Here is a 20,219-nt window from a genome sequence, read left to right on the forward strand (position 1 = left end):
TTGCAATGAAATAAGCTTTACAGAAGGCATTTTGTTTCCATTGTACCTCAGAACTGATGATCTCAGAAAAGGGATATTCCAGATGAGTCATTCCAGAACAAGTGTGGATCGGAAGTTGTGTGATTTATGATCACTAGAGTTCAAGGAGGTTTTGAAAATTTTGGACACTTGGGTAACATACAGTGCTTCAGATGCCAGTTTCAAGAAAGGAATTAGAGGACATTAAAAAAATCAGTTTTACCATACTAAAGTATTATAAAGCCCAACTTGAGCTAAAGCATTGTAATACAGCTTTCATAAAATGTCAGCCTGCCTCATTTTGTAGCACTCATTTCTAGGTTGGAAGATTGTGGGTCCAAAAGTTATCCCCAGGCTTGAGTGTGTAATCTAAGCTAACTCTATTCTGAAAGGTTCCATATGCTATCTTTTGGATGAGATGTTAAAACCAACTCGCCTGTTTAGGTGAATGTAAAAGATCTACTGACACTTTGTAAAGAAGAATGGGCAAATGTTCTGGTTACCGCCCGACAATCTCCCCACTACAAAGCTGACCGTTAACTGTTTATGGAATATTCCTGTTTACAAGCTGGTTGTCTTATATTGCTGCCAATGTAAGAACAGTCACTATACTTCAAAAGTAAATCATATGTGAAGTGCTTTGGGACAGACAACCTGAAGCTAAGGTGAAAAACCATGGGTCTTCTAGCTTTACAAAACCTTTTAATCCATTTGTCAATAATTAGTACATTAGTTCTATAAGCTTAATTAGTTGCCAATCATGTAATATTTAGTGAAACCTTTTTGAAGGAGTTATGCATAATCCTTTTTTGCCGATTATTGTCAGCAAAATAATCTTAAAGGAGAAAACATGATTGTGATAAATTCTATATATGATTTGTAAGTGATTGTGGCAGTGTACATTTTCTAATGATGCTTTATTTTGTAGAGGTTCTTTTGACTCCAATCAAAAAAACTGCATCTCACATAACAAATTTCTACAGACAACATACAGATTTTATAACCGGGCCTAAACCATCTACAAAAGATGTGCACGAGAAAAGTAAGTATGGTTCTCGCTGCTGGGTGCTGGATTATACCTTTGGATCCTAGGCTCAAATTCAATTCAGATGTTCATTAAAAGCACCATTCCCTTTAGAAATGCATAAGCATGGCTGTATATCAATCTTAAAGGATTGCACAGTTCAGTAAGCTCACCAACAAACAGAAGTTAGAGGGCACATTGGTAAGAACTAATTTACTCCTGGTCTGTGTTATGGACAGGAGAGAAAGGAAAATTGAACTTTTTTATATTCTCATTAACTGTCCATAAGCAAAAGATACTTTTGAATTGTTTTAAGTAGTATGGTGTGTTTTCCCAAACCCTTAGTTTGGGTAGTCCAATTAATGAGTAACTCACCGCAAACTCACATTGTGATTAACTCAAAAGTTTATTCACATTCAACAGGGGAGGAGTGTTCACAATGTCTCACACCACCACACACACACATACACATTAAGCAGGGTGAAATGGGAAAATATTGCAACTTTGGATAGTAACAGTAAAAGAACCACAGAAATGAATTTTAGTTCACGTGATTATCAGAGTCAGTATCTAGTGAGGAGTTCTTTCATGTAAGAGCTCAAGTTCATTGGCTGAAAACCGCAGTTCTAGAGTTCTCTTTGTAATTTGTGCGGATACCCAAGATGAAGTTGGTCCACAGACACTTGGTCAGTTTTGCAGTTGATAGGAAATCTTCCACCTGAGATAAGCTTTGAGTAGAAGGCTGTTGTTCAATTTGGAGTCCTACTTCTTGGGGTTCACTGGTTGGATGTTAAACACCAGACTGAGGGGTTCTCAATTCTCAAAGGAATATAGAGATTTCAAAATGTGAAATAGGTTTCACATTTTGAAATTTCTATATTCCACCTTCTACCAACCTCTCAGACAAGTCATGTGACCTTTCACCACAATGATTTTGAAAGGAACCTTTATCAGGTGTCTGGAATTGGCTTTAATTTCAGAACTGATAATATCCTAGCCATTAGCTTTTGAAAGAGTGACCATCTATTGAGGGTCCTAGACTGGAAAACCATTGTCCAGGCAGACCTTCTGACTCCACCAGAAGAATAAGTTTATCAAGTTGCCAATGACATCCATTATCACCTTAGTGGCCCCGTTTTCAAATGGACTTGGACAGTCCAAGGTATGGGATGGGTTGCTTAATGAGTCTGCAGCATAATGAGTTTTGATTTTCAAGTCCCCTACTTTTGTCATCATAATGTCCTTACAATTGGGTGTGGTATTCCACAATGATAAGAGGAGAATTAGTTTGTTCTTCTAACTCTTATTGGTAGCTTTCAGAAGAAAGGGCCAGTAATGTGGTCATGTGACTTGTAGCAGCTATCTTTTTTGGTTTGGCAGAAAATTTATTTAAAAAAAACAATTTCGAGTAATTTATTTGTTGGTGTTTATTTGATGTTTCTGGCATTTACATTATGTTTCTGTGTACAGATATCCACTCTTGTTTGCCTACATGTCTATTAGAATCCCTATAGTGCAGAAAGAGGTCATTCGGCCCATCGGGTGTGCATTGATTTTCCAAAAAAGCATCTTAGCCAGGCTCACCTCCTTGCCCTATCAGAGTAACTCCAAGCATTTACCATGACTAATCCACCTAACCTACACATCTTTGAACACTAAGGGACAATTTAGCAAGGCCAATCCACCTCACCTACACATCTTTGAATGTGGGAGGAAACCAGAGAAAGCCCATGCAGACACAATGGGAGCATACAAACTCCACACAGATCGTCACCCATGGATGGAATCGAACCCGGGTCCACGGACTGTGAGGTAGCAGTACTAACCACTGTGCCATTATGCTGCCCCTTATTTCTTTTCAAAACTAAATGTATGTGAAATGCTTTGGAACACCTTGAGCCCAAGATGAAGAACTATGTTTCTTCTTCTGTATTTGCAAAACCTTTTAATTCATTTGTCAATGACAACTTCATTCACAAGTTATAAAGTTTAACTAATTGCCTTTCATGCAGAACTTTATGAAATTCTTTTCAGCAACTGTGTATAATCTTTTGTCACAGTTACTGTGCTTAAGGTAATCTTGATGGGCAAGAAACATGATTATGACAAGTTTTAGACATAATTTTTAAGTAGTTTGTAACATTCTGAAGTTTATAATAATGTTCTATTTTCAGAGATTCTTTTGACTCCAATCCAAAAGCCTGTGCCACTCATGACAAATTTCCACAGACAACAAACAGATTTTATACCTTGGTCTAAACCGTCAACAAAAGATGGTCATAGAGAAAGTAAGTATGGTTTTTACTGTTGGGTAGTGGATTACAGCTTTCGGCTCTCGGCTCAAAAGCAGTTTAGATTTATAGTAGAAATGACCATATGTTAAGCAAACCATGATATAAACATAGCTTATAATGGAAGAAGAGTCTTTGAGTAATTGCACAACATAGAGACATTTACCATAGATCTTTGCCTTTTGGCATTGCAAATACCATGGAGATTTCCCATAGGCAAGGTGAGTGCTCTTGCTTTGAGCTGGCATGGACATTCTAAAGCAGTGTATGTGAGATAGGAAGAATTATTAGACCTCAATCATTGCATCTAGGTGCTCTCAAATCTGAGAATGGGAGGAGAATAGTCTACATGGGCATATTTGGCCCTAAAAGGGAAGGTATGGCAAAGATTATTCATCCTTAACTGGTACTTCATTGGATCTCGTCAGAGGATCTCATGGGAGTCTACATGGTCAACAAGACTGGAATATCTCCTAGTTGTAGGGTGGAGAGTAATCTCCACCAATTCCACTGAATTCAGGCAAAAGAATCCTTGTGGCACTGCAGTGGATACACTGTGACGGCACCGAACTGATATGGCAATGAAAGATTTCATAGAGATAAAAAGTCTATAAGGCCAAATCTATTCTCCTGCAGATGGCCTCAGCCAAGACAAGATCACTTGGCAGGTAATTCTTTCTCCAAGACAGGTTAGAGATCCCTCTCCTTCTACTAAAGGATCAAATTTCACCACTGCTTCCTAGAGCCTGTGATCACATTTTATTTTGTATGCCAGGAAGTAATAGCAAATTGTGAAGAAGCACTGAGTGTAACAAGGGCACAGAATGTACTCTGGATGGGGAACATCAATGATGCTTGTTAGCACCATTATTGATCAAGCCTGTGAGACCTGAAGGACATATCTGCCAGATTGGGCCTGCAGCAGGTGGTAAAAAACCAGCACAAAGGAAAACCTACTGGAACTCATCTTCATCAAAATACCTGTTGCAAATGCATTATTCATGACAATATTGGTAAGGGTGAACATCGTGTAATCCTTGTGGAGACAAAATTCTATGTTTGCACTGAGGATATCCTCCATTCTGTTGCATGGCATCATCACCATACTAAATGGAGTAATTCAGAATAGATCTAGCAGTTCAAAACTGAGCATCCAGCAGTAGCAGGATTGTGTTCCACCACAATCTGAAACCTCATGGCCCAGCATATCGCTCAATCATTGCCGTCAAGGCAGGAGACCAACCTTGATTTCAATAAAGACTGTGAAGAGCATGCCAGGACGACTAATCATACCTACAAATAAGGTCCCAACTTGTTAATGCTCTGTTATAGAACGACATGGTAAATAGCATGCTATAGACAAAGCTAAATAAAATATCAGATTAAACGACTGTAGTTCTGCCAGATCTAGTTATGAATGGTTGTGGACAAGTAAACAATTTATAGGAGGAGAAGCTGCATGAACCTCCCACCATCAATGATGCAAAAGGCAAGACTCAGTGTTTGCAAATGTCTTCAATCAAATGTTTCTCCTCACGAGTTCCCCATCAGCACAGATGCCAGTCTTGAGCAAGTTCAGTTCACTCCATGTGTTTCTTTAAACTCTTTCAACTGTGCTGGCTGGGCTAAGTAGGTTTCCCATACACCCCTGACTTGTGCCTTGTAGATGGTGGACAGTCTTTGGGGAGTCATGAGCTAAGTTACTCACCATAGAATTCCCAAACTCTTGTCGCTGCAGTATTTAAATGGCTGGTCCAGTTCAATTCCTAGTTCCATTTCAGTGGTAACCTCCCTGATTGTTGTTAATAGGGGATTCAGAGATGGCAATGCCACTGAGTGGCAAGGGAAGATGGTTGGGTTCTTTCTTGTTAGAGGTGGTCATTGCCTGGCACTTGTGCAACACAAATGTTACTTCTTACTTATTAGCCCAAGCCTGAATGTTGTCCAAGTCTTGTAGCATATGAGCACAGACTGCTTTATTATCTGTGGGGTCATGAACTGTGCTGAACATTGTGCAATCATCAATGCACATCCTTACTTCTGATTTTATAATGGAGGGAAAGTCATTAATGAAGCAGCTGAAGGTGATTGGGCCTGGGACACTACCCTGAGAAATTCCCACAATGATGTCTTGGAATTGAGATAGTTGTCCTCCAACAATCGCAGCCATCTTTCTTTGTGCTAGGATAACTCCAACCAATGGAGAATTTTCCCTCTCATTCCAGTTTTGACCGGGCTCCTTCATGTCACACTTGGTTAAATGCTGCCTTCAGTACAGCACCTTTACCATGTTTGGACCAAGGCTTAATAAGGTCAGAGTGGGACAGGACATATCCAAGAATGGTGATGGTGGCAAATGGGACATTGTTCGCTATGATTCTATGAGTGTGACCATACTCAAGCTGTTGCTTGAACTACTCTGTGAGACAGCTCTCCCAACTATGACACAAACCCACAGATGCTAGTAATGATTACTGCAGGGTAGATAGGGTGGGTGTGCCATTGTCATTTCCAGTGCTTAGGTGAATACCAGATGGTCCATCCAGTTTGTTTCCTTTTAGACATTGTCATGATTTGACACAACTTAAGTGGCTTGGTAGGCCATTTCAGAGGGCATGTGAGAGTCTGGAGTCATATGTAAGCCAGACGTTCATTAGGCTTTTTATGACAATTGATAATTGATAATTACTGCTTTGACAAAGAGTCATCTGGACTCCAAATGCCAGCCCTTTTCTCTCCTTGCAGATGCTGCCAGACCTGCTGAGATTTCTCGGCATTTTCTCTTTTGGTTGATTATCACTGAGACTAGATAATTAAATTCTAGATTTGGCTGTCATGGTTGGTCTGAATATTGTCCCCAGAGCATTTGTCTGCGCCGCTGGTTTGTTGGTCCATTGACATAACCACCAAACACATCACCTCTCATGAAACAGCTGAGCATACTGGATGCAGCAATGACCATCAACATCCAGGCTGCAATGCTGGAGACTTGTGCTTTAGAACTGTCTGTGTTTCTAGCTAAGTTGTTCCTTGTAGAAACTCTTCTTATCTATTTTTATGTTACTCACTAGTTTACTCTAATATTTTAATTTCTCCCTTTGTATTATTTTTCTAGTCACCTTTTGCTGGTTTCTAAATTTTCACCAATCTTGTGGCCAGCCATTAATTTTCACAGCATTGTATACTTTTTCATTCAATCTAATACTAGATTGTTCATTTGTTAGCTTGAGATGGTCAATCCATCTTGTAAAGTCTTTCTCTTTCAATGAGTTTTTTTGGGAGTTATAAAATATCTCTTTAAATGTCTGCCACGGCTTGTCTATCACCTTTCCTCTAACCTATTTTCCCAGTTCACTACAGTCAATTCTGGTTACGTGTCTTTGCAATTTCTTTTATTTAAATTTAGGATACTAGTTTCAGACCCAAATTTGTTACCTTGAAACTGAATGCAAAATTCTTCATGTTATGATACTATTTCCCAGAGGATCTATTACTAAGAAATCATTCATAATCCTGTCTCATTACACATTACCAGATCTAAAATAACCTATTCTCTGATTGGATTTAATGGGATTGGGGGTTATAGGTAGGTCTAGTAGGTAGGGATATGACCGGCGCAACTTATGGGCCGAAGGGCCTGTTTGTGCTGAGTTTTCTATGTTCTATGTTCCGCAAGGTATTATTCTAAATGCAAGACAGTATTCCTGCATCACTGACGAATAAGAATTCATACTTATGAATTCTGAACTTCAGCAGATCTGTTGATGCATTACCTCTCATTGTAAATGCCAGGAATTACAATGGAAGCTCAAATAAATGGAACATAATAATAATCTTGTAACATTAGATGGTGTCCCATTCTTTCTTTGAGTGTCAATTAACATTATGTTTATACTTACTAGTATATTAAATTTGGAATGGTGAGATGAGTCACCAGTTGCTGATACTTGACACTTAGTTTTTACTACATAATAGAAATTTTTTAATTCCTTTCCAACGTTGAGTTAACTGATCTTGGTCAAGATAGCTATAGAAATTGCTCTATTGAGTTCCAAACAGATTGGACATTAGCACTCTCCCATTTGAGTCAGAATGTTATGCTTTAAAACTCCACTCCAAGGTCTGAGAAAGTCTGGGCTGACATTTCATTACAATAGTGTGGGAGTGTAGTATTGTCAGAGGAGATGTCCTTTGGATGAGGTATGTCTGTTCTGTTGAAATGGAAGCTTCATCAGCACTAACTGAAGAAGGGAGAATAGTTGTGCAGTAGTAATGTCACTGTACTGGTAATCCAGAAGCCTAGGCTAATGCACTTGGAGACATGATTTAAAATCCCATCTCAGTAGCTGGTGGAATTAAAATTCAATTAATAAATCTGGAAATAATGGTCGTCTCAGAATGGTGACATGAAGCTCACATTGATTGCTGTAAAATCCCATCTTTTCACTCATGTCTCTTAGGGGAGGAAATCTGTCATTCCTACCTGGTCTGGCATGCATGTGACTCTAGACTGCCCACTGAAACGGATGAACAGGCCATTCAGTTCAAGGGCAATTAGGAATGGATAGCACATGCTGGCGTTGCCAGTGACACATCCCAGAACATATCTTTTAAAAAGGTCTCTCAAACAACCTTCCTCTCTTTACCAATGTCATCATGCAATTAGATTTATTAGCCCATCATCAAATGCTATCCAAGGGGCATTAGAGTATGTCACAGGGCTGGTACATTTGTCTACGTAAGCGTAGGAAATTCATTGCATGTAAAACACATTAGGATATATCTGAGAAAACACAAGAAGTGTTATTTTTAATTGCAAGTTATTTCTTTCCAGAGAAGGTCTCTCAGGGAATGGTAATGTAATGGTTGTGTTATGGAATTAGCAATCACAGACTTGAACTAATGTAAAGAATGTGGGTTTAAATCCCACCATGGCAATTTGATATTCAGTTTTAAAACATTGGAAATATGACTCCAGTCCCAATGTGATTGACCTGTGTTCCGAATTAGCCTCACAATAGTATTGGTCATAAAAAGCAGTGGGCTTTAACAAGCTGAACTGCTGAAGGAACTCTTTCTTACTGTTAAGCTTTGCAATACATATCCAACTTGCTGGATTATCGCCATGTTTTTAAATTGCTTGCAGGATGTCTTTTGACACCGATGAAGAAATCTGCATCTGGTGCTACTGCTTCCCCCAAACAGCGAAGAGGCGATATATTACCATGTAAACCAAATGTAGGACAAGGTTGTGTAAATAATGAAAAAAATCAGGGCAATTATTTAAATGTGTAAAGCTATATTTGGTGGGATATTTTCTTGAACAAACTGTGATGGAGAATATTTTATTATTTAATTCTAAATGATTTTCTGAATACTTGCTTCTGATACAATCTTTTTCACTGCAATCGAGCTTTGAGAAACTACAGGTATTCCTCAAGATTTCCTGATTTGTGTTCCCGCATGCAAAATGCACAAATGTGATAAAAAGTTTACAGTTGTTCCTGTGGTACTGGATTTCATTGATTGTTTTGTAATTTTAATGATTATTAAAGGTAGGAATTTTAATTAATGTGTGAATTACTATAGCTAATCAATAGACTGGAGGAAAGAGGATAAAGAGCTGTAGTAGCAATTGCCATCAGGGCAGCCAGTACCAACGTGGTACAGTTTGGACCATTCAACCTGAAAGGGATGTAGAACAAACACTTGGGGAGTGAATTTTCAGATTGTTTTATGATAATGAGGCCATATGGTTCTGCAGCTCTGAAGTTCCTCTTTTAACACCTGCAATCCACTGAGAGTAACTTATACTGAAAATCATAAGGCACAGCTGTTGCCAAGATCAGAGGAGACTGGTGAAAATGAGTTTCTGAGCGTCAAAACTCTAGAGAATTTCATTAGGTAATTTCTGCAGGTTTTACAGCTATTATTTTTGATTACCTCTAGCTTTTCATCTCCCACTACCAACATGGCTTGCCACCTTTCCCCTCACCTCCAACAAGATGTGTAGGAGCTCATGAATTACTTTCTTCCTGAGATTCAGATCAGCTGCTTGATCCCAGCCTTCCCCTTTCAGAAGAATCTTAATTTTTTTTCCCAAGAATTCCCTGTCTTAATTGTTTATCCATGTCATTCTTTTCTTTGCTGCCACAGCCTTAAAATGGCTCTGATTAAAGTCACAAATAACATACCCATGACTGGCCATGGTCATTCTCTCATGATATTCTTTGTGATTTCTTCAGCTTTTGTCAAGTCAGCCACACCATTCTCTTCTGACGACTCTCCTGCATTGAATAGCTGATTGGTCTGTTCAGACTTCCATTTTACTTACCCAGTCATAATCAGAGCATTTCCAGCAGTGAGTTCTTTTTCAGCTCTTATGCCATTATGTCTGAAATTCCCCGAGCATCTCCCTTGGGGGTCTTCATTTACACACTGCTCTCCTACAGCATCAGCCAAAGAAATGCCATGTTTTTTTACATGTATCTTGTTTACACCTAGTTCAGACTTCCCAGGGCCTCTCTTACTCCCTCCACTTACTGCTTCCGCTTTGCCAATTGCTTTACTGACTTCCACTTCTGGATAACCATAGTTACCTCCAATGAAACATTAAGAAGACCGCAAGTCATTGCTTTTGGCCCATTCTGCAAATGCTTTACACTCTCTACTAATTCCAACTCCCCCAGATAATAGCTACGGTTCGAAGCAGGCTGTTCACAACCATCGTTATTATTTGACCTGAAGCTCAGCTTCCAGCCTCACAAATTCCTCTCCATCACAAATTCTATCTACCTTCACCTCTCTAACAATTGTTTGCTTCAGCGCCTGCCTCAGCTCTACTGCTGAAACCCTTATCCATAGCTTTGTCACTTAAAAATGAATCCAGTAGTTAGCTTTGCATTTTCCATCTTTCATACAGTTCAGCTCATCCAAAACGCTGCCAGTCAAGTCCCATCCTGCATCAAATCCCATTCACCCCATCACTGCTGTGCCAGCTGACTCATTAACTAACTTCCATTTCCCCAATATCAGATATTTAAAATTCTCAAATTTGTGTTAAATACCTTCATGGACTAACACCTTCAAGGTGCATTTCTCACTCCTTTTGCCCCATAATAGGTAGCCTTAGCTTCAGCGAACTAGTCCCCAAGTTCTAGAATTCCCTCCTTAAACCTCCTTGACAGCAACTTCTTTAACCAGGCTTTTAGTCACTCCTCCTAATATGACCTTCCATGGCTCAACGTCAAATTTCAGACATCTGATTACACTTTTGTAAAGTGCTTTGGGACATTTTTCTACATTAAAAGCACTTTGCAAGTGGAAGTTGTTGTTTTTTTCCCTATGAGGTTTTGCCAGTTATAATTCTTTTGCTCATCTCCAGTTATGCACTAATGATCCGTTCATTTAGAGTTGAGATGCTCTGGCTTTATCTGATTGACAGCTCTCTGGAGACTAATGCATTATTTAGACCAATGTGAAATGGACTGTAATGAACTTCTGAAATTTCAGTGAAGGAGCAGCAGTTTGTTAGTGCTTTCTTCATTCAAGACATTATTCATTTGTCTGTGCTCTTGCATCATTATTAATCTAACCTCTATCTTATTGCTCTGATGGCTCAGTTATATTATTGGACTGCCTTGTAAGGTGAGCTGCTCCTCTGTCCTTGGGGTGGAGGGGACAAACCACCATTAGTAAATGCTAGTTCTTGTTGTTGGTTGTTGGTTCTTGCCATTTTAATCTGTGCGTCTCTTCTTTTCCTGGTGCCCTTGATTCTTAGTGGGGTGTGACTGCAAACATGCCTGCAACCATCCTTTTTTTCCATTCAAGCTAACTTATTCCTTCTTACCGGAAGGAATCAAGGTCAGTTATAGTAGCAGCTACAATTCACTTCAGCTGAATTAACACCAACTTCAGATCTACACCTAAAATTTTGCCTTTACTCAAAGGATATCCTATTCCCAGAAGTTATTTCTCTCAACCCCCGGTGCAATTCCCTTCCATCTTTTTCCCATGGCCTTTCCATGGCATTTCTTAGCTGAATACCAGTTTCCAAGCTTCACCAGTGCTGTTATTTTTTTTTTGCCTTCGATCAATGAAAAGAACTAAGAAAACACAGAGGAAATCCTCCACATAATATTTGTTTGTCAAAATATATCAAAGGGACTGCACTTTAAAGTAAGTAGCTAAGGAAGTTGGGGATGTCTTTGAATGATGTGATCAGTAATTACAAAAGATTTTTTTTAATTCGTTTTTTAGGATGTGGGCATTGCTGGCTAGGCCAGCATTTATTGTCCATCCCTACTTGCCCTTCAGAAGGTGGTGGTGAGCTGCTTTCTTGAATCGATGCACTGCATGAGCTGTAGGTACACCCACAGTGCTGTTAGGGAGGGAATTCCAGGATTTTGATCCAGCAGCAATGAAGAAATGATGATATATTTCCAAGTGAGGATGGTGAATGACTTGGAGGGGAACATCCAGGTGTTAGTGTTCCCATGCTGCTCATGTCCTTCTAGATGGTAATGGTTGTGGGTTTGGAAGATGCTGCCTAAGGAATCTTGGTGAGTTCTTGCAGTGCATCTTGTAGATAGTGCATACAGCTACTACCGAGCTGGAGAGTTTGAATTTTTGCAGAAGGGGTAGCAATCAAATGGGCTGCTTTGTCTTGGATGATGTCGAGTTTCTTGAATGTTGCTGGAGCTGCACTCATCCAGGCAAGTAGAAATTATTCCATTACATTTCTGACTTGTGCCTTGTAGGTGGTGAACAGGCTTTGGGGGACTCAGGGGATTAGTTACGCACCATAGGATTCCTAGTTTCTGACTTGCTCTGATGGTCACAGTTTTTATAAGGCTAATGTGGTCAATGGTAACCTCCTGGATGTTGATAGTGGGGGATTCAGTGATAGTAATGTTATTGACTGTTGAAGGCATGATGATTAGACCCTCTCTTGTCGGAGATGGTCATTGCCTGGCCCTTTTGTAGCGTGAATGATACTTGTCATTTTCAGTCCAAGCCTGGATATTATCCTGGTCTTGCTATATTTGGACATGAACCACTTCAGTGTCTGAGGAGTTATGAATGGTGCTGCACATTGTACAGTAATCTGCAAACATCCCCATTTCTGATTTTATGATGGAATTGCTGAAGCAGCTGAAGATGGTTAGGTCAAGGACATATTATCATATTTAATTGCAGTGGTGACCTGTCAAAGGCAGGCCCTCTACTCCATGTCTTGGGGTACTGTACTTTTCTCATTTGCTCATAAAAGCCTCAGATTTTCAACTTCAACAGACAATATGACTTGAGAAAAGAATGAATAAGATGGTTTCCTATTGCATTCCTCATGCGTGCTTAAAGAAAGCACAAGTCCTCGTCCTGAAGAAAGCAACTGTTGTCCCTCAAGGATCACTACCAAAAATTCACTGGTTCTACAGTTGGCCATAGCTCGTAACCCTGAGTATGGAACCTCCTCCTGGGCTTAGTACAACTCACAAAAGGATAGCGCTGACTACCCTGAGGTCTCCACTGGCCCTCCTACCTTAACTTGTAAGTTGGCAAACCATTTGCAATTAGCATTCAATTCAGGCAATGTAAGGTTCTTCTCATAGGGTTGAAAAGCTTTTGTGTTGAGGCTGTCAAGAGATTTCAGCCTTTGTTTGTAACAAAAGGTATTTATTGATAAGAGAAACATAGGTACTGGAGGTTTTTGCAGCATGAAGCACGCCCTGGGGCAGAGCCCAGTTCTACATGCTTACAACATGGTTCCAGAAGTAAAATGCCTGAGAGAGAATTCTCTCTGGTGTGATCACTCACTCTCAGTTCCCCTTAGTCCCTCAAGCCAGAAGACTCATTTCAGCTGTACTGTCTTAAAGTGACAAGACACCACCTACACAACATCCCTCCCCTTTTAACTTTCTTATACAATCTTCGAAATTGATTTACCTAACCCTTTCTAAATAAACATTATACAAACAAGCTAGACATTTGTAAATCGATGTAGCGATTGTACATTGGAGTGATCTTGAGGTTTGCATTTAACCTTACACTTCTACTACTATGCTGCAACTATGTACAGTTCCAAATATAGTCTTGCATGGGTTTCTTCTGTACAGGCTTCCTGCTTTCCGAGTTCTGTCTAGACCATGCACTGACCAAGGACTACATACTTTGAGGATGGTATCACTCTGTAATCCTTTGTTGGTCCTTTTCTCTGTCAAAAAGCTTATTCTACAATGCATGCAGGTACTGTCATTGCAATATAACACAGTCTTATGTCTTAGCCGTTCTTGCACAATCTCAGTTTGTCCCTTGTAAAGGAAATGGTGGTTGGATTCTATTTCTGGCACTTAGGTCATGTCATAAAGTTTCTTATCTTCCTAGCATTTCTATTCAGCGTGTTTGCCATCAACCATGTTATCATATTTGTTCTTGTGCATTTCTATTAGTGTGACCATTTTAGCAATCTTGCTCTGGCATGTAATCTCAGGTTCCTTCTCTGCCTGAATAATTGCTTTGTATAGTTTCCTCTGGCACAACTTTTTCAACTGGGTGGCTTCATGTTCCAATATCTTTCATTTTCTGACTCAGCCAATCTTCAACTTGGACCTGAGTAGTTCTTTATTCTATTCTCTGCTTTTGCAATCCATTCAGTTTATCCATTTCTGAGTTTCTTCCAAGGTGAAACCACCATTGTCTTCTAACATTTGGTAACGATTTCTCCCTTCTCATGCTTTGCATGTTTTCAGAACTGATACATTCCTTTTGTTGTAATTGTAACAAACTCTGCTTCTACATGCAACATTTCTTTCTTTTTTTTAGACAATTCTTCTGAATGGATAACTTGTTCAACAATTGTGTTCCCGCTCTGGGTTTGTCCATTGCTATATTCTCCTTCGCACCCTCAAATACCAGACAATTTCTGCATCTCTGCAGAATGGGTCTGTAGTGAATTCCCAATATGAATCTGGCGAGTGATAGCTCTGTTCTAATTTCTGCTTCAACAGTACAATGACTCTTGCAGTAGATCGTTTAGGATGTCGTACATGAGCGCCATGGATCAAATCCTTGAGCTGCTTCACTCTGAGACGAGCAAATCTCTCACCGATCACAAAAAGATACCACCCATTATGTGAGATTTCCTTGGCTCTTCGAGTCACGTGCCATAACCTCTGTTGCTGAGTTATGCTTGTGCCTTTTCTCTCAATCCAGCTATTTTTTATTGACACCTTTTTATTCAAATTTGGCATGGCAGCTACGATTCTCACCAATGTGTACAGATGCACCATAGAAAGCATTCTTTCTGATTGTATCGAAGTTTGATATGGCTCCTACTCTGCCCAAGACTCCAAGAAGCCACAAACAGTTATGAATGTAGCACAATTCATCACGCAAACCAGCCTCTCATCCATGGCCTCTGTTTACATTTCCCGCTGCCTCAGAAAAGCAGCCAGCATAATTAAGGACCCCACACACCCTGGACATTCTCTCTTCTGCCTTCTTCTGTTGGGAAAAGGATACAGAAGTTTGAGATCACGTACTAATCGACTCAAGAACAGCTTCCTCCCTGCTGCCGTCAGATTTTTGAATGGACCTACCTTGCATCAAATTGATCTTTTCCTACACCCTAGCTATGACTGTAACACTACATTCTGTACTCTCTCGTTTCCTTCTCTATGAATGGTATGCTTCACCTATATAGCGCACAAGAAACAGTACTTTTCACTGTATACTAATACATGTGACAATAAATCAAATCAAATCTTGAGCTCCAACTCCAGTTTCTTGTACCATTTGTTGGTAAATATTGTACTGTTTTTTACTGGTCCTAATAGATTTTCTAGCTACTTCCATCATTTTCATAGTGCAAATTTTTGTTTTTTCCTTGATGTAGCTAGGCCGCTTCGCATTTAGATTGCGGGTCACAAATTCTTATTTAATTTTCTATTGTAGTTCTTGGTAAAGTTTATCCAACTGTTTTTTTTTCCCTTCCTGCTTTTCTGTGGCTTGTTTTACTCTGATTACAGTTTCATTGTTCGCTTGTAGTTCATTGCCATAACTTCAGGAAAGTTCTCATTATAATGCAAAGGGATGGGATGCAACTCAGCTTTGCTTTCAGCTCTTCACTTTGTCATTTAGGGTCTTTCGTTGCCCTCCTGGGATCTTGCATCATCCTACTTTTGGGCTCTTTTATTATCCTCCTGCAGTCTTTTTGTACTCAGGAGATTTTTATTGCCCACTGAGTCTGGCGTTGCTTCTTGCTACTGGGCTTATTATCTTCTATGAACTCCAGCATTGCATCTTTCTTTCAGGTATTAATTTCCTCTGCTGACGTCTTCATTTGCATATGGACCCCAATTTAGAGTTGCCCCCTATCTGGGGCCTTCTCTGTTTTTCCTGTCCCTTGTCTTTTGTCCCTTATGTGTTTTGCATTTAAATGCATTACCTTTTTAAATGCATCACTGCTTTAAGATTGTCAAAGTTTTCAGTAACTGCAAACAGCTGTTTCTATCTATCCGCTTTTCCTGTGCTTTTGGAGTATTGGCGGGAACCTACAGCTCCTCTATTCTTGGATCCTTTCTTTAAACATTTAACTTGCTTTGCCACTGGAAGATTTCTACCTCAACTTCTGCAGTTTTCCCAATTTTTTCTGGCTGCTTGGAGATTTTGTTTTCTTGCCTTCTTTAAACATTGATCTATTTTGCCAATTTCATTACTGGCCCCAATCGGGACTGTTTGTTTAAAAGCATTTTCAACAGCTTTACTTGCAAACAGATGGAGGTCATCTCCTCTTCCAAAAGCTTCAGAACTTCTCTGCTGGAAATTCCTCAGGGCAGGGGTTGCTACCCGGATCTCTTGCAGGTTCTATTCAGTTTGGGAGGCTTGCACAGGCTCCAAGGCTTTTCCTCCTCTTTTCCACTTTATAGCCTCTGAACTTATTAACTTATCTTCAATATCTTCAATCCAATATCTTCTTAAGAACAATATCTTCTTAAAAACTTCCAAAATTTCTCCTTTTTAAATTTGGAACACAGCTTTCTTCTGGCTCAAAATATCTTGCTTTTATTTCAAACACTCCTGTCTTTTTTGTTTCCTTGCTAATTTCTCTTCCTTTTTAATTTTCTATATCTTTCCAAACTGGCAGCACCAGCTTCAGTACTTCGACTGCCCCTCAGGGTCTGTGAGTAGTTTAGCAACTCTCGCTGAATCTCTTCACTGAGTCTGTTCGCCCAAGCGATATCCCTTTTTTTCCAGCTTCAGTTAAACTGAATACTCACAGATAGGCTGTGCTATTCAATCAGTCCCAACCTCGTCACCTATATGTTATGTCGTGGCTGTCCTGGCGTCGTCAAGAGATTTCAGGCTGTTAGGAACAAAAAATTCGCTGTTAAGCGAAACTTAGATCAGGAGGTTTACGCAGCATGAAGGGTGCCCAGTTCTACACACTTACAACATGATGCCTGAGAGAGGATTCTCTCTCTCTAGTGTGATCACTCACTGGTCCCTCAAGTTAGGTGAATCACTTCAGCTGCACCATCTATGTGACACACGCCACACACATAACAAAAATAAAACAATTAAGTGAACGGTGCTGGAATTGGTAAGGATGAAGTTAAGAGAGACCTACATATTCACTTCAGCACTAAGCATGTCAAACCAATCAACAACACTGACAGAATGATGAACTACACAGCAAAGTGAGTAGAATACAAGTCAGAGGAGGCAGTGAATCAGATGGCCCTGTGGTAGCAGAACACCAATCTTTTTTTCCCAGGGACAGGAACAAGTCTTAAGTTTATTCCTGGTAAGGTTTAGGAAGTAGTCTAATAAATAGAGGCATTTAGAAAATATTCAATTATTTTGCTCCTCAGTGCAATATACTGAGTGTAGAATCAGAGAATCCCAATAGTGCAGGAGGCCATTCAGCCCATTGAGTCTGCACCAACCACAATCCCACCCAGGCCCTATCCCTGTAACCCCACTTAATCAGCCCTACAAATCCCCCAACACTAAGGAGCAATTTAGCATGGCCAATCAACCTAACTTGCACATCTTTCAGACTGTGGGAGGAAACTGGAGCACTTGGAGGAAATTCATGCAGACACGGGAAGAACATGCCATCTCCACACAGTGTCCCAAGCCTGGAATTGAACCCAGATCCTTGGCACTGTGAGGCAGCAGTGCGAACCACTGTGCCACCGAGTACATAAAAATCAACTTAGAACAAACTAATATTGTAAATAATCTAAACTAAGACAAGGCTGAGCAGATTGAGTAACTGAACTGCAGTATATGTGAGTTTGTAGAAAGCAAGGCTGTCTCAAATGGACACATCTGCAGTAGATGTTTTTATCTCCAATCTGTCTGGCTCAGAGTTACTGAGCTGGAGCGCTAGTAGGTAAATCTCCAACACATAAGGGAATGTGTTCTTTATCAACAAAGAAGTTGATAAAGAAGGGTAGGAGAAACTATGAAGCTGGGCTAGCGCTTAATATAAAAAAGGATAGCAAGAGTTTTTATAAATATATAAAAAGGGAGAGGCTGGCTAGGGTGAACGTTGGACCCTTAGAGGATGAGAGGGGGGACTTAGTGGTAGGGGATGGGGAAATGGCTGAGGCCTTGAATAACTTTTTTGTTTCAATCTTCACGGAGGAGGACGTGAATAATTTGCCAGGTGTTAGAGATGGAAAGATGGTAGGAGTGGAGGGCCTGAATGACATTATTGTTACTAGAGAGGCGGTGCTCGACAGACTGGAGGGACTGATTGTGGACAAGTCCCCAGGACTGGATGGAATGCATCCAAGGGTTCTGAAAGAAATGGCGGAGGTGATAGTGGATGCCTTGGTGATTATTTTCCAAACGTCGCTGGATTCCGGGGAAGTGCCGGAAGATTGGAAAACGGCTAATGTTATGCCGTTGTTTAAGAAGGGTGGCAGGCAAGAGGCAGGGAATTGTAGGCCAGTTAGTTTAACGTCTGTTGTAGGTAAAATGTTAGAATCCGCGATCAAGGAGAAAATAGCGAGGCATCTTGAGGAGAATTGTTAGAGCAGACGCAGCACGGTTTCGTTAAGGGGAAGTCGTGTCTGACGAATTTATTGGAGTTCTATGAGGATGTGTCTAGTGCGGTGGATAGAGGAGAGCCGGTGGATGTGGTGTTTCTTGATTTTCAGAAGGCATTTGATAAGGTGCCTCACAAGAGGTTATTACAGAAGGTCAGGGGGCATGGAGTTGGGGGTAGGGTGTTAGCGTGGATAGAGGATTGGTTGTCAAGTAGGAGGCAGAGAGTGGGGGTCAATGGGTGCTATTCGGATTGGCGGATGGTGTCTAGTGGAGTGCCCCAGGGGTCGGTGCTGGGGCCTCAGCTATTTACCATTTATATAGATGATCTGGAGGAGGGAACCGAGTGTATGGTGTCGAAATTTGCTGATGACACTAAGATTGGTGGAACAGCAAATTGTGCGGAGGGTGTGGAGAGTCTGCAGAAGGATCTAGATAGGCTGGGCGAATGGGCCAGGAACTGGCAAATGGAATTTAATGTTGGCAAATGTGAGGTTGTCCACTTTGGTAGGAATAATGCTAGGAAGGACTATTACTTACGTGGCGAAAAACTGCAGCATGCGACGGTGCAGAGGGACCTCGGGGTCCTTGTGCATGAGTCGCAAAAACCCAGCCTGCAGGTGCAGCAGGTGGTCAGGAAGGCAAACGGGATGCTGACCTTCATCGCGAGGGGGATTGAATATAAAAGTAGGGAGGTCTTGCTGCAGCTGTATAGGGCACTGGTGAGGCCGCAGCTGGAGTACTGTGTGCGGTTTTGGTCGCCGCACTTACGCAAGGATATTTTGGCCTTGGAGGGAGTGCAGAGGAGGTTTACTAGGCTGATACCGGAGTTGAGGGGATTGAACTATGAGGAGAGGCTGAATAAACTAGGCTTGTACTCGTTAGAGTTTAGAAGAATGAGGGGAGATCTCATTGAGACATATAAGATGATGAATGGGATGGATAGGATAGAGGTGGAGAGGCTCTTCCTGCTCAGAAAGGACAGTAGGACTAGGGGGCACAGCCTCAAGATAAGGGGGGGCGGTTTCGAACGGAGTTGAGGAGGAACTTCTTCACTCAAAGGGTGGTGAATCTCTGGAATTCTCTGCCTGTTGAAGTGGTGGAGGCTGCCTCGCTAAATATTTTTAAGACGCGGGTTGATAGGTTTTTGATAGGCAAGGGGATTAAGGGTTATGGGGAGAGGGCGGGAATGTGGAACTGAGCCACGACAGATCAGCCATGATCTTATTGAATGGCGGGGCAGGCTCGAGGGGCTAGATGGCCTACTCCTGCTCCTATTTCTTATGTTCTTATGTTCTTATGAATGGGAGCAGTATCTGAATATTTTGCTCCAAGCTTTAGTCATACCTCATGGAGAGGTACGGGTTCAGAATGGGGTTGTTGCGACCAATGTTGTGGAGAACAAGGGGAACCCAAATAATAAACATGTGCAAAAACTGATCCTATCCAACCAATATAATGCACCTGTGAGAATAAGATTAAAGATGCTTGCAAGGATAACTAATATGTTTACTATGGTACCCTGAAGTCGGAGACTGACACAAAAGGAGGAGGAGAAGCATAATACTGTAGTTGTATTGGGGGACAGATAACATCCTTTGTAAGGATGGAGGTCCATAAGGTATATTATCTACCTAATAAGCCACTTAAGGGCATCAATTGGCCCAAGGGTAAGCTGGTAGGTGGGAATCATAGAATCCCCACACTTCAGATTTGAGGCCATTCAGCCCATTGAGCCTGCATCAACAACAATCCCACCCGTGCCCACTGGGCACTTGAGCAATGCCCATCGGGCAATATCAGGGGAGGGGCCAATGGCAGCGGAAGCT

General features: G+C 40.9%; 1 protein-coding gene across 1 annotated transcript in view; it reads left to right on the forward strand.

Moving 5' to 3' along the window:
- The window catches only part of terb1 (telomere repeat binding bouquet formation protein 1), a 116,879-nt gene that overhangs the window by 64,705 nt on the left and 31,955 nt on the right, over positions 1-20,219 (forward strand). Inside the window, exons 17-19 of the mRNA XM_080186592.1 lie at positions 947-1,060; positions 3,217-3,330; positions 8,480-8,581. Of these exons, the coding sequence (XP_080042718.1) occupies positions 947-1,060; positions 3,217-3,330; positions 8,480-8,581 (330 nt within the window). The remainder of the gene's footprint in view (positions 1-946; positions 1,061-3,216; positions 3,331-8,479; positions 8,582-20,219) is intronic.

The sequence above is a fragment of the Carcharhinus amblyrhynchos genome, chromosome 4 (assembly GCF_965287045.1).
Source record: "Carcharhinus amblyrhynchos chromosome 4, sCarAmb.v2.hapA, whole genome shotgun sequence".
Classification (NCBI taxonomy): Eukaryota; Metazoa; Chordata; class Chondrichthyes; order Carcharhiniformes; family Carcharhinidae; genus Carcharhinus; species Carcharhinus amblyrhynchos.